Genomic DNA, 15,286 nt, shown 5'->3' on the forward strand with positions numbered 1-15,286 from the left:
GCGTTTGCAGCCTCGACATTAGACGCCTGATTTTATCGTGCATCAGTAACATCTCGTTAAGCAGAGCGTGAACACAGCGAACTCTTCCTTCTCCATATTAGCTTGGTGGTGTTTTTTTCCACAATCACTTTTCACTATCGCTGCACGCCACAAAGCTGGGGTTGCTAGGCGACTGGACCATGGGGTTGCGGCCCAGAGACAGCAGGTTCTTTCTTTAGCGCATCATTTTGCTGTGGTCCAAAATATTTACATCAGTCATTGTTGGACTGATGTAATTGGTTTATTAATTGGCATTTTCCTCCCCCCAAAAAAACAAAACAAAACAAAGTAACCCTGACCCTGCCTGGAGGTGTCTGCCCAGTAGTGCTTGTGCTGGTTGCTTGTTGGTAGTTGCTGGCGGGTGTAGCTGGTTGCTATGAGCCTGGAGGGGGACTTTGCATCATCAACTCACAGCAACAGCGTCTTCCTTTTATCTCTTTATTAAAAATTGCATTACAACAAAAGGACATAGACAACATATCAAAGATGGTTAAAGAAGAATTTGAACAGAAATGTGAGATCAATGTGTCACATACTCGGTTTCCAGGCAGTGAAACAAGTTTTTTATAGGTGAGACTTGCTGTTCAATGAGGACATCTCAGGAAATCCCTTTACTTTGAGGATCTTGAAACAACTGCCAAAATTTGTTAGAACAGGAACTAAAAAAATTCAGCTTCCTGTTGCACTGAAGTAAAAATGAAACCAGAAAGATACAGTCAGTTCAGGGAAGACTTGGATAATCAGTCCGTTGTGGTGCGGCGGTACCAGAAGCGGGCCCTGAAGTCATCACTGCAGGTCATGAAGCCGGGGTTGGTGGGCGAGTGGACGATGCAGCGGACAATGTTGTTGTGGCCCAGAGACAGCAGGTTTTTCCTTTCCGCCGTGCGCGAGTCCCAGCAGCAGAGGCTGATAGTGCGCTCGTCCGGCAGCAGTACGTAGTCCTCCGTGTGGTTGAAAACGCCCTGCGTACGATGCATCTGACGGCCGCTCAGCCCTGCACCTGCAACACAGACCAGACACGTGAAAAGGTCACTTCATAGATAAAAAACTATGAAGAGACTATGAAGTTACCGTCAAAGAGTCGGCGTTACAGTCAGAGACAGCGTTACCGTCAAAGAGTCGGCGTTACAGTCAGAGAGCCAGCGTTACAGTCAGAGAGCCAGCGTTACAGTCAGAGAGACAGCGTTACAGTCAGAGACAAAGCGTCACGGTCAGAGAGACAGCGTTACGGTCAGAGAGACAGCGTTACGGTCAGAGAGACAGCGTTACAGTCAGAGAGAAAGCGTCACGGTCAGAGAGACAGCGTTACAGTCAGAGAGAAAGCGTCACGGTCAGAGAGACAGCGTTACAGTCAGAGAGACAGCGTTACGGTCAGAGAGACAGCGTTACAGTCAGAGAGACAGCGTTACGGTCAGAGAGACAGCGTTACGGTCAGAGAGACAGCGTTACAGTCAGAGAGAAAGCGTCACGGTCAGAGAGACAGCGTTACAGTCAGAGAGACAGCGTTACGGTCAGAGAGACAGCGTTACAGTCAGAGAGACAGCGTTACAGTCAGAGAGAAAGCGTCACGGTCAGAGAGACAGCGTTACAGTCAGAGAGAAAGCGTCACAGTCAGAGAGACAGCGTTACAGTCAGAGAGAAAGCGTTACGGTCAGAGAGACAGCGTTACAGTCAGAGAGACAGCGTTACGGTCAGAGAGACAGCGTTACGGTCAGAGAGACAGCGTTACGGTCAGAGAGACAGCGTTACAGTCAGAGAGACAGCGTTACGGTCAGAGAGACAGCGTTACAGTCAGAGAGAAAGCGTTACAGTCAGAGAGAAAGCGTCACGGTCAGAGAGACAGCGTTACAGTCAGAGAGACAGCGTTACAGTCAGAGAGACAGCGTTACGGTCAGAGAGACAGCGTTACAGTCAGAGAGACAGCGTTACAGTCAGAGAGAAAGCGTCACGGTCAGAGAGACAGCGTTACGGTCAGAGAGACAGCGTTACGGTCAGAGAGACAGCGTTACAGTCAGAGAGACAGCGTTACGGTCAGAGAGACAGCGTTACGGTCAGAGAGAAAGCATTACCGTCAGAGAGACAGCGTTACTGTAATAGAGACAGCGATACAGTCAGAGAGAAAGCGTTACAGTCAGAGAGACAACGTCACGGTCATAGAGACAGAGTTACAGTCAGAGAGACGGCGTTACAGTCAGAGAGACAGCGTTACAGTCAGAGAGACAACGTCACAGTCAGAGAGACAGCGTCACGGTCAGAGAGACAGCATTACCGTCAGAGAGACAGCGTTACTGTAATAGAGACAGCGTTACAGTCAGAGAGAAAGCGTCACGTCAGAGAGACAGCGTTACAGTCAGAGAGAAAGCGTCACGGTCAGAGAGACAGCGTTACAGTCAGAGAGACAGCGTTACGGTCAGAGAGACAGCGTTACAGTCAGAGAGACAGCGTCACGGTCAGAGAGACAGAGTTACAGTCAGAGAGACGGCGTTACAGTCAGAGAGACAGCGTTACAGTCAGAGAGACAACGTCACGGTCAGAGAGACAGCATTACCGTCAGAGAGACAGCGTTACTGTAATAGAGACAGTGTCACCGTCAGAGAGACAGCGTTACCGTCAGAGAGACAGCGTTACTGTAATAGAGACAGCGTTACTGTAATAGAGACAGTGTCACCGTCAGAGAGACAGCGTTACCGTCAGAGAGACAGCGTTACCGTCAGAGAGACAGCGTTAAAGTCAGTGAGACAGCGTTACACTCAGAGAGACAGAGTTACACTCAGAGAGACAGTATTACAGTCAAAGAGACGGTGTTACATACATCCAACATGATCCACAGACCAGTGAAGATGTAACGATTACATTACATCCATTTAAAAGATAAAAAAAATATCACTCTTGTTCTAAAGACATTATCTAATTATTTAACCAGAAATAATCTCTGAGATTACAAAATCTCTTTTCCAACATTGTTCCTCTTTCTGTAGGTTTCTCTGGACCTGAAGCTGGATGACTCGTCTGTAATCACAGATCTATTCTTCCCAGTTCAGGAGTTTTTCTTTTGCCTCTTGTTTTTACTCACTTTGGTCTGTCTAATTTTCTACAAACCAGTCTGTGGACGCTGGAGCTTTTAATCCCAGTATAAACCAGTCTGTAACAGCTTTTGATCCCAGTATAAACCAGTGTGTAGCAGCTTTTAATCCCAGTATAAACCAGTGTGTAGCAGCTTTTAATCCCAGTATAAACCAGTCTGTAGCAGCTTTTAATCCCAGTATAAACCAGTGTGTAGCAGCTTTTAATCCCAGTATAAACCAGTCTGTAGCAGCTTTTAATCCCAGTATAAACCAGTCTGTAGCAGCTTTTAATCCCAGTATGAACCAGTGTGTAGCAGCTTTTAATCCCAGTATAAACCAGTGTGTAGCAGCTTTTAATCCCAGTATAAACCAGTCTGTAGCAGCTTTTAATCCCAGTATAAACCAGTGTGTAGCAGCTTTTAATCCCAGTATAAACCAGTGTGTAGCAGCTTTTAATCCCAGTATAAACCAGTGTGTAACAGCTTTTAATCCCAGTATAAACCAGTCTGTAGCAGCTTTTAATCCCAGTATAAACCAGTGTGTAGCAGCTTTTAATCCCAGTATAAACCAGTCTGTAGCAGCTTTTAATCCCAGTATAAACCAGTGTGTAGCAGCTTTTAATCCCAGTATAAACCAGTGTGTAGCAGCTTTTAATCCCAGTATGAACCAGTGTGTAGCAGCTTTTAATCCCAGTATAAACCAGTGTGTAGCAGCTTTTAATCCCAGTATAAACCAGTCTGTAGCAGCTTTTAATCCCAGTATAAACCAGTGTGTAGCAGCTTTTAATCCCAGTATAAACCAGTCTGTAGCAGCTTTTAATCCCAGTATAAACCAGTCTGTAGCAGCTTTTAATCCCAGTATGAACCAGTGTGTAGCAGCTTTTAATCCCAGTATAAACCAGTGTGTAGCAGCTTTTAATCCCAGTATAAACCAGTGTGTAGCAGCTTTTAATCCCAGTATAAACCAGTGTGTAGCAGCTTTTAATCCCAGTATAAACCAGTGTGTAGCAGCTTTTAATCCCAGTATGAACCAGTGTGTAACAGCTTTTAATCCCAGTATGAACCAGTGTGTAGCAGCTTTTAATCCCAGTATAAACCAGTGTGTAGCAGCTTTTAATCCCAGTATAAACCAGTGTGTAGCAGCTTTTAATCCCAGTATAAACCAGTCTGTAGCAGCTTTTAATCCCAGTATAAACCAGTGTGTAGCAGCTTTTAATCCCATTATAAACCAGTCTGTAGCAGCTTTTAATCCCAGTATAAACCAGTTTGTAGCAGCTTTTAACCCCAGTATAAACCAGTCTGTAGCAGCTTTTAATCCCAGTATAAACAAGTGTGTAGCAGCTTTTAATCCCAGTATAAACCAGTGTGTAGCAGCTTTTAATCCCAGTATAAACCAGTGTGTAGCAGCTTTTAATCCCAGTATAAACCAGTGTGTAGCAGCTTTTAATCCCAGTATAAACCAGTCTGTAGCAGCTTTAAATCCCAGTATAAACCAGTCTGTAGCAGCTTTTAATCCCAGTATAAACCAGTCTGTAGCAGCTTTTAATCCCAGTATAAACCAGTCTGTAGCAGCTTTTAATCCCAGTATAAACCAGTCTGTAGCAGCTTTTAATCCCAGTATAAACCAGTCTGTAGCAGCTTTTAACCCCAGTGTAAACCAGTCTGTAGCAGCTTTGAATCCCAGTATAAACCAGTCTGTAGCAGCTTTTAATCCCAGTATAAACCAGTGTGTAGCAGCTTTTAATCCCAGTATAAACCAGTGTGTAGCAGCTTTTAATCCCAGTATAAACTAGTGTGTAGCAGCTTTTAATCCCAGTATAAACCAGTTTGTAGCAGCTTTTAATCCCAGTATAAACCAGTCTGTAGCAGCTTTTAATCCCAGTATAAACCAGTCTGTAGCAGCTTTTAATCCCAGTATAAACCAGTCTGTAGCAGCTTTTAATCCCAGTATAAACCAGTCTGTAGCAGCTTTTAATCCCAGTATAAACCAGTTTGTAGCAGCTTTTAATCCCAGTATAAACAAGTCTGTAGCAGCTTTTAATCCCAGTATAAACCAGTTTGTAGCAGCTTTTAACCCCAGTATAAACCAGTCTGTAGCAGCTTTTAAACCCAGTATAAACCAGTCTGTAGCAGCTTTTAATCCCAGTATAAACCAGTCTGTAGCAGCTTTTAATCCCAGTATAAACCAGTGTGTAGCAGCTTTTAATCCCAGTATAAACCAGTGTGTAGCAGCTTTTAATCCCAGTATAAACAAGTCTGTAGCAGCTTTTAATCCCAGTATAAACCAGTTTGTAGCAGCTTTTAACCCCAGTATAAACCAGTCTGTAGCAGCTTTTAATCCCAGTATAAACCAGTCTGTAGCAGCTTTTAAACCCAGTATAAACCAGTGTGTAGCAGCTTTTAATCACAGTATAAACCAGTCTGTAGCAGCTTTTAATCCCAGTATAAACCAGTGTGTAGCAGCTTTTAATCCCAGTATAAACCAGTCTGTAGCAGCTTTAAATCCCAGTATAAACCAGTCTGTAGCAGCTTTTAATCCCAGTATAAACCAGTCTGTAGCAGCTTTTAATCCCAATATAAACCAGTCTGTAGCAGCTTTTAACCCCAGTATAAACCAGTCTGTAGCAGCTTTGAATCCCAGTATAAACCAGTCTGTAGCAGCTTTTAATCCCAGTATAAACCAGTGTGTAGCAGCTTTTAATCCCAGTATAAACCAGTGTGTAGCAGCTTTTAATCCCAGTATAAACTAGTGTGTAGCAGCTTTTAATCCCAGTATAAACCAGTTTGTAGCAGCTTTTAATCCCAGTATAAACCAGTCTGTAGCAGCTTTTAATCCCAGTATAAACCAGTCTGTAGCAGCTTTTAATCCCAGTATAAACCAGTCTGTAACAGCTTTTAATCCCACTATAAACCAGTCTGTAGCAGCTTTTAATCCCAGTATAAACCAGTCTGTAGCAGCTTTTAATCCCAGTATAAACCAGTGTGTAGCAGCTTTTAATCCCAGTATAAACCAGTGTGTAGCAGCTTTTAATCCCAGTATAAACCAGTGTGTAGCAGCTTTTAATCCCAGTATAAACCAGTGTGTAGCAGCTTTTAATCCCAGTATAAACCAGTGTGTAGCAGCTTTTAATCCCAGTATAAACCAGTGTGTAGCAGCTTTTAATCCCAGTATAAACCAGTTTGTAGCAGCTTTTAATCCCAGTATAAACAAGTCTGTAGCAGCTTTTAATCCCAGTATAAACCAGTTTGTAGCAGCTTTTAACCCCAGTATAAACCAGTCTGTAGCAGCTTTTAAACCCAGTATAAACCAGTCTGTAGCAGCTTTTAATCCCAGTATAAACCAGTCTGTAGCAGCTTTTAATCCCAGTATAAACCAGTCTGTAGCAGCTTTTAATCCCAGTATAAACCAGTCTGTAGCAGCTTTTAATCCCAGTATAAACCAGTCTGTAGCAGCTTTTAATCCCAGTATAAACCAGTCTGTAGCAGCTTTTAATCCCAGTATAAACCAGTCTGTAGCAGCTTTTAATCCCAGTATAAACCAGTCTGTAGCAGCTTTTAATCCTAGTATAAACCAGTGTGTAGCAGCTTTTAATCCCAGTATAAACCAGTTTGTAGCAGCTTTTAACCCCAGTATAAACCAGTCTGTAGCAGCTTTTAATCCCAGTATAAACCAGTCTGTAGCAGCTTTTAATCCCAGTATAAACCAGTCTGTAGCAGCTTTTAATCCCAGTATAAACCAGTCTGTAGCAGCTTTTAATCCCAGTATAAACCAGTCTGTAGCAGCTTTTAATCCCAGTATAAACCAGTCTGTAGCAGCTTTTAATCCCAGTATAAACCAGTCTGTAACAGCTTTTAATCCCAGTATAAACCAGTCTGTAGCAGCTTTTAATCCCAGTATAAACCAGTCTGTAGCAGCTTTTAATCCCAGTATAAACCAGTCTGTAGCAGCTTTTAACCCCAGTATAAACCAGTCTGTAGCAGCTTTTAATCCCAGTATAAACCAGTCTGTAGCAGCTTTTAACCCCAGTATAAACCAGTCTGTAGCAGCTTTTAATCCCAGTATAAACCAGTCTGTAGCAGCTTTTAATCCCAGTATAAACCAGTCTGTAGCAGCTTTTAATCCCAGTATAAACCAGTCTGTAGCAGCTTTTAATCCCAGTATAAACCAGTCTGTAGCAGCTTTTAATCCCAGTATAAACCAGTCTGTAGCAGCTTTTAATCCCAGTATAAACCAGTCTGTAGCAGCTTTTAATCCCAGTATAAACCAGTTTGTAGCAGCTTTTAACCCCAGTATAAACCAGTCTGTAGCAGCTTTTAATCCCAGTATAAACCAGTGTGTAGCAGCTTTTAACCCCAGTATAAACCAGTGTGTAGCAGCTTTTAATCCCAGTATAAACCAGTGTGTAGCAGCTTTTAATCCCAGTATAAACTAGTGTGTAGCAGCTTTTAATCCCAGTATAAACCAGTGTGTAGCAGCTTTTAATCCCAGTATAAACCAGTGTGTAGCAGCTGTCAGACTGGGAGGTAAAATGATGTAAAATGAATGTATGAATAGATGTAGCAGCATAAAGGCCGACCAGAAGAAGAAAGCAGAATTTATCACTAACAGAACTTTGTAGAAATAACACACAGATCAACAGTGACCAAACCTTTTCTCATCTCATCGTTCTCTCAAGTCTTGGCTTTCAGGAGAAAAAACATTGTTATTGAAACAAACACACAACAGAAACTATTTCCATGTTTCCACTTTTTCCTCATTTCCAGTTATTCCTGCTACTATTTACCTGCTATCCTCACTAAACCAACTCCAGCTCAGCTGCTTTGTGGCGCCACCGTGCATCAGAAACGTCTTCTTGGCTTTATTCCAGCCATAGAGGAGCATTATTTTTCTTCTTTTCACACACACATAGAACTTTCTGCTCACTGGTTGATCTTTGGCTGCTCCTGATTGGACGTTACCGTCAATCTAAGCTCTCTGATTGGTGGAAAGTCTGACAGGAAGTGGCTTCATCATCATGTCCAGGTCTAAATAGAGGTCTCTTAGCAACATAGTAGTGATGGTGATGTTTTTATGATGAAATGTGATAAATAATGCTGTTATCATGGATCATTGTGGATTTACCAGATAGAGTCTCTGAATAAAACTACATTTAGTGGCTGGATTGTAAACCTGCTGGACGGGATAGAAATGCTTGGAAAACTTCCATAGATCAGCTAAAGGGTAAAATATCCATCATAGTTTACCCCACAGAGATACACACTCCCGCTCCTGGTGGAGGAGATGTTGGACCTCGGGGAGATTTGATGGACTGTTTAGAGCAGGGCTACTCAATTCAGTCCTACGAGGGCCGCAATCCAGCAGGTTTTCCATGTATCCCTGCACCAACACACCTGAGTCAAATTAGGTGGCTCTAACAGCCAATCAGGTTCTACACAATGACTCATTAATTTGACTCAGGTGTGTTGGTGCAGGGATACGTGGAAAACCTGCTGGATTGCGGCCCTCGTAGGACCGAATTGAGTAGCCCTGGTTTAGAGTTTACCTCCCAGTATGAAGGTGTACTGCAGCACATTGTGCTTACCTGTGTACTTGACCAGCGTCCGGCCTGTAGAAATCTCCCACAGTTTGACCACAGAGTCTTTCCCACTGGACAGGATGTACTTGGAGTTCTTGGAGAAGATGGCTGAGCAGACCTCAGCGCCGTCATGCGCCTTCTCAAAAGTAGTCACACAGCGGTTGGAGACGCCGTCCCACAGTTTGATGCTGCCATCTTTGCTGCAGGTGACGTAGCTGTTGGCGGTGGGGTTGTAGCTGACGCCACTGATGGTGTCCGTGTGCTGATCCAGCGGGTTGCAGGACACAAAGCATTGGAACGTGTTGACATCGTAGAGGCGGAGCGTTGGGTGCTGTGTTCCCACCAGCAGGAAGTCACCTGACGGGTGGAAGGAAATTGAACGCAGCATTTCTGCTTCCTGCAGAGACGGATATAGACACAAGGTGATTAAAAAACAAAAGTATCAGGGTTTTACAGAACTGAACCATTGCCTTTATTTAACCTGTATGTATTTGAACGCTCTTTTTGCAGACGGTTTTGAGTAGTCAAACAGTTTAAGGGTGTAATCTCTTGAGCCAGATGCAAGAATCTGTTCAGTGGGATGGAAGGCGAGGCAGGTGACTTCATCAACGTGGTCATACAGTGTTCGGATCACAGGGTGATTCTCCATGTTTTGCTGTGCTGTCTCATTCATCATCACCTAACATACAGAAAAACAAACATTAGCACAGCAGTTTCAAAATATCACGTGTACTTTTCCTGTGGAGCCCGCCTCACCTCAATGGGCATGGCACTCTTTGCAAGCATGCGCTCAGTATCCAGGATCTTGATGGAGGCATCAGCGGAGCCGGTGGCGATGAGCTGTCCATCACGACTGTATGTGGCGACCCGGCACGGACCCTTATGAGAAGTAACATAACAGGTCTCGTACTCTGATGCCTCTGGAGACATGGTCTGGACATCGGCATCAAATTCCAAATCAATGCCAACACCAGGCGCCACCGTGTCCGAGCGTCCGATGGCATACTGAACGGCGGTGTCGTCATTCTCCAACCCTGAAACAGATAAAACTTGTTTAGACTGCTGCAGCCTCATGATGACAAACAGGCCCAATGTGAGGACCTCTTACCGATCTTTGCTAGCTGCATCAACTGCTCAGAGGGCGACACCACACTCTGGGGTTTGACCTCAGTGATCAGACTGTTGGCGATGTTAGTGTATCCATCATAGAGTAGCTGGCTAATGATGAGCCTATACAGGTGCTGTCGGTCCTTCAGAGTCGGCTTGGGGCGATACATGTTCAATCAACTGTTAGCTTAAACCAAAGACAAGAAATGTCAGTAACTAATTTTATGACCAAATCCAGGGTTGGTAGATTATTTTTCCTTTACAACGCCACAATTCAACTAGTGTAATGTAGTAAATAATAACCAGTACCGCTGCGGCTATGCTAGTATGCTATGCTAGCGCTGAGGCTACACAACGCGAATCAATGGAAGTAATGTTAGCCGAGCAGCTAATAGCGTTAGCTTTGATGCTACACTCTGAACCCGAACAAAAACAAACTGCAGTTTATGAGCTGGGCAGACGTTCCTCAGCTGCTTGAGCACGTGCATTCTGTATGAACAACATAACACGCTAACTCACAGAGGAAACACATATGTCGGTTTTTATTATTAAAACACAGAAAACTTCCAACCCTCCACGAAGTTCCAATGGCGGTCCTGGAGCCTAACGTGCATAACGTTTGACATAGCTTTTACGTGCTACGTCACTACGTTGAAACGTTTTACACAAACTTTATTGAGAACAACAGACACAACATAACATAACATGACATATCGCAAGTAGATATATAAGAAAAGAAAAGAAATACAACAACAAGAATAAACTAAAGACAAATACAGCATAACACAGAACTCCAGGGTTTTCAGACAAACACAAAAACATCAGGTTTACAGAAATAAAGAAAAATATAAAAAAGGGATTCAGGCCATGTGTGCACTTGTCATTGAAAATATAAAATTATATTTCAGAAAAATCTTAGAAACGAAATCATGGAAAAACTGATTAGAGTTTGGGGTTGATCCGGATCTCTACCTAGATCCTGGACCTAGAAGTTTCTTTGCTATGGGGAGATCATTTTTCCTTCCACAATCACTAGAAAAAAAAAAAAAAAAAAAAAAAAAAACTGCCTGGCGGAGGTCTGCGCACGCTGAGTGCTGCTAGTGTTTCATATAAGATCAGTTCATTGGAATTTGGCTTATGGTTTGGAAACTTGTATGTATGTATAATTTAAAATTTAATTTATTTGACAAATTAATTAGCAGGTTAATAAGAAGATAGTAGTAAAACTGAAGGTAGACGTGATCTGTAATAAAATGTGAAAGTTTGCTCCAGACACTTTTTCTCAGTCATACGAAAATCAACGTATCAGAGTTTTTCTACATCACATCATAAAGTGCAGTTAACACTGATTTATGACTTTAAGTCTCTGAGGACGGTGGCTGGTTTGATAAGACTGTTGCAGCATTTTAATTAAATTTCCTTCACTGTACTGATTTCTTTCTTTTTTCTTTTTTTAGTAATAGCCTGTTCAAGGTAAAGGAAATCTTTTTGATGTCTGATTCAGTGACCTGAAGAAGAGAAGGTGGAGAGCTGCTACACCTCCAGACTGATGATAGCTGAGATGATGTTGTCGAGCCCGTTGTTGAAAGAAGACTGATGTGTTCTCATACAGAATGGATGTATTTCTCCATAGGAAACATTTATGTGGGCTAAAGTTGTGCTTCTAAATGAAAGACCATGCCAGCAGCCAGACATGCTCACAAGTCCCTTTTTGCAAGTCCAAGTGGAATCTCAAGTCAGCTTTAGTTATGAGTAATCTAAAAACGCATTACAACATCCCAGGAATCTAACCTCCGTCCTCAGCATTTATAAACAGCTCTTTTAGCTTAAGCTGACCAATGCTCGGATTCCATTGCTGAAGCATGGATGTTTATTCAGATCAGTAAATATGCTCCTATAATAACTTATCATAGAGATTTTTTGTTTTTTTCTGTCATCTTGCTTCAACTTCACTCTGAATTACTCCTGAAGTAACAACACAAGTTGTTTACTTGTGTATGTTGAGCAGTTTTCACGGAAAATCAGAACTGCTTGACTGTAATTACTGGTTTGATCTGCTGCTACAATGGTTTTATTTTACATGTTGGTCTACTGAACGTCCAGCAGAGGGCGGAACAGAGCAGCATGAAGTAAATACACCAGTTAAACTTTCAGCCCAGTTACAGTAACGTCCCAGATTGCACCCCATTTACATCCCAGAACAAATCCCAGGTTACATCCCAGAATAACTCCCAGTTTACATCCCAGATTGCATGAAACTTTTATAATTTAGATCCCAGTTTTAATGGGCTGATGCTGGTTTTAACGGGTTGATGCTGGTTTTAATGGTCTGATGCTGGTTTTAACGGGTTGATGCTGGTTTTAATGGGCTGATGCTGATTTTAAAGGGTTGATGCTGGTTTTAATGGGCTGATGCTGGTTTTATCGGGTTGATGCTGGTTTTAACGGTTGATGCTGGTTTTAACGGGTTGATGTTGATTTTAATGGGTTGATGCTGGTTTTAACGGGTTGATGCTGGTTTTTACGGGTTGATGCTGGTTTTAATGGGTTGATGCTGGTTTTAACGGATTGATGATGGTTTTAATGGGTTTATGCCAGTTTTAAAGTGATGATGCTGGTTTTGATGGTTGATGCTGGTTTTAACGGGTTGATGCTGGTTTTTACGGGTTGATGCTGGTTTTAACGGGTTGATGATGGTTTAAAGGGTTGATGCTGGTTTTAACGGTTGATGCTGGTTTTAATGGGTTGATGCCAGTTTTAAAGTGATGATGCTGGTTTTAACGGTTGATGCTGGTTTTAACGGGTTGATGCTGGTTTTTACGGGTTGATGCTGGTTTTAACGGGTTGATGATGGTTTAAAGGGTTGATGCTGGTTTTAACGGGTTGATGATGGTTTAAAGGGTTGATGCTGGTTTTAACGGGTTGATGCTGGTTTTAACGGTTGATGCTGGTTTTAATGGGTTGATGCTGGTTTTTACGGGTTGATGCTGGTTTTAATGGGTTGATGCTGATTTTAATGGGTTGATGCTGGTTTTAATGGGTTGATGCTGGTTTTAACGGGTTGATGCTGGTTTTAATGGGTTGATGCCAGTTTTAAAGTGATGATGCTGGTTTTGATGGTTGATGCTGGTTTTAATGGATTGATGCTGGTTTTAACGGGTTGATGCTGGTTTTAACGGGTTGATGTTGGTTTTAACGGGTTGATGCTGGTTTTAACGGTTGATGCTGGTTTTATCGGTTTGATGCTGGTTTTAACGGTTGATGCTGGTTTTAACGGTTGATGCTGGTTTTATCGGTTTGATGCTGGTTTTAACGGTTGATGCTGGTTTTAACGGGTTGATGTTGGTTTTAACAGGTTGATGCTGGTTTTAACGGTTGATGCTGGTTTTATCGGTTTGATGCTGGTTTTAACGGTTGATGCTGGTTTTAACGGGTTGATGCTGGTTTTAACGGGTTGATGTTGGTTTTAACGGGTTGATGATGGTTTTAACGGGTTGATGCTGGTTTTAACGGGTTGATGCTGGTTTTAATGGGTTGATGCTGGTTTTAACGGGTTGATGCTGGTTTTAACGGATTGATACTGGTTTTAACGGGTTGATGATGGTTTTAACGGGTTGATGCTGGTTTTTACGGGTTGATGCTGGTTTTAATGGGTTGATGCTGGTTTTAACGGGTTGATGCTGGTTTTAACGGATTGATACTGGTTTTAATGGGCTGATGCTGGTTTTATCGGGTTGATGCTGGTTTTAACGGTTGATGCTGGTTTTAACGGGTTGATGTTGATTTTAACGGGTTGATGATGGTTTTAATGGGTTGATGCTGGTTTTAACGGGTTGATGCTGGTTTTTACGGGTTGATGCTGGTTTTAATGGGTTGATGCTGGTTTTAACGGATTGATGATGGTTTTAATGGGTTGATGCCAGTTTTAAAGTGATGATGCTGGTTTTGGTGGTTGATGCTGGTTTTAATGGATTGATGCTGGTTTTAACGGTTGATGCTGGTTTTAACGGGTTGATGCTGGTTTTTACGGGTTGATGCTGGTTTTAACGGGTTGATGATGGTTTAAAGGGTTGATGCTGGTTTTAACGGGTTGATGCTGGTTTTAACGGTTGATGCTGGTTTTAACGGGTTGATGCTGGTTTTTACGGGTTGATGCTGGTTTTAATGGGTTGATGCTGATTTTAATGGGTTGATGCTGGTTTTAATGGGTTGATGCTGGTTTTGATGGTTGATGCTGGTTTTAATGGATTGATGCTGGTTTTAACGGGTTGATGCTGGTTTTAACGGGTTGATGTTGGTTTTAACGGGTTGATGCTGGTTTTAACGGTTGATGCTGGTTTTATCGGTTTGATGCTGGTTTTAACGGTTGATGCTGGTTTTAACGGGTTGATGTTGGTTTTAACGGGTTGATGATGGTTTTAACGGGTTGATGCTGGTTTTTACGGGTTGATGCTGGTTTTAATGGGTTGATGCTGGTTTTAACGGGTTGATGCTGGTTTTAACGGATTGATACTGGTTTTAATGGGTTGATGCTGGTTTTAACGGGTTGATGCTGTTTTTACGTGTTGATGCTGGTTTTAACGGGTTGATACTGGTTTTAACGGGTTGATGATGGTTTTAATGGGTTGATGCTGGTTTTAACGGGTTGATGCTGGTTTTAACGGTTGATGCTGGTTTTAACGGGTTGATGCTGGTTTTTACGGGTTGATGCTGGTTTTAATGGATTGATGCTGGTTTTAACGGTTGATGCTGGTTTTAACGGGTTGATGCTGGTTTTTACGGGTTGATGCTGGTTTTAACGGGTTGATGATGGTTTAAAGGGTTGATGCTGGTTTTAACGGGTTGATGCTGGTTTTAACGGTTGATGCTGGTTTTAACGGGTTGATGCTGGTTTTAACGGGTTGATGCTGGTTTTTACGGGTTGATGCTGGTTTTAATGGGTTGATGCTGATTTTAATGGGTTGATGCTGGTTTTAATGGGTTGATGCTGGTTTTAACGGGTTGATGCTGGTTTTAATGGGTTGATGCCAGTTTTAAAGTGATGATGCTGGTTTTGATGGTTGATGCTGGTTTTAATGGATTGATGCTGGTTTTAACGGGTTGATGCTGGTTTTAACGGGTTGATGTTGGTTTTAACGGGTTGATGCTGGTTTTAACGGTTGATGCTGGTTTTATCGGTTTGATGCTGGTTTTAACGGTTGATGCTGGTTTTAACGGGTTGATGTTGGTTTTAACGGGTTGATGATGGTTTTAACGGGTTGATGCTGGTTTTTACGGGTTGATGCTGGTTTTAATGGGTTGATGCTGGTTTTAACGGGTTGATGCTGGTTTTAACGGATTGATACTGGTTTTAATGGGTTGATGCTGGTTTTAACGGGTTGATGCTGTTTTTACGTGTTGATGCTGGTTTTAACGGGTTGATACTGGTTTTAACGGGTTGATGATGGTTTTAATGGGTTGATGCTGGTTTTAACGGGTTGATGCTGGTTTTAACGGTTGA

The 15,286-nt window shown here is 42.4% G+C and overlaps 1 protein-coding gene across 3 annotated transcripts; it reads right to left on the reverse strand.

Moving 5' to 3' along the window:
• Positions 1–463: 463 nt before the first annotated feature.
• Positions 464–10,437, reverse strand: cstf1 (cleavage stimulation factor, 3' pre-RNA, subunit 1). 3 transcript variants are annotated; one of them, XM_041981655.1, is made up of 6 exons: positions 10,355–10,437; positions 9,788–9,973; positions 9,436–9,713; positions 9,161–9,358; positions 8,686–9,076; positions 464–1,039 (listed from the first exon to the last, which is right to left on the reverse strand). In XM_041981655.1, the coding sequence occupies exons 2-6, from the start codon at positions 9,954–9,956 to the stop codon at positions 780–782; spliced, it is 1,296 nt and encodes a 431-aa protein (XP_041837589.1). In that variant the 5' UTR covers positions 9,957–9,973; positions 10,355–10,437; the 3' UTR covers positions 464–779. The 3 variants fall into 3 exon arrangements, with proteins under 3 accessions (XP_041837589.1, XP_041837588.1, XP_041837590.1); XM_041981654.1 differs by having other exon boundaries at positions 10,358–10,436; XM_041981656.1 differs by having other exon boundaries at positions 10,306–10,401.
• Positions 10,438–15,286: the final 4,849 nt, after the last annotated feature.

The sequence above is a fragment of the Melanotaenia boesemani genome, chromosome 3, assembly GCF_017639745.1.
Source record: "Melanotaenia boesemani isolate fMelBoe1 chromosome 3, fMelBoe1.pri, whole genome shotgun sequence".
In the NCBI taxonomy this organism is placed as follows: Eukaryota; Metazoa; Chordata; class Actinopteri; order Atheriniformes; family Melanotaeniidae; genus Melanotaenia; species Melanotaenia boesemani.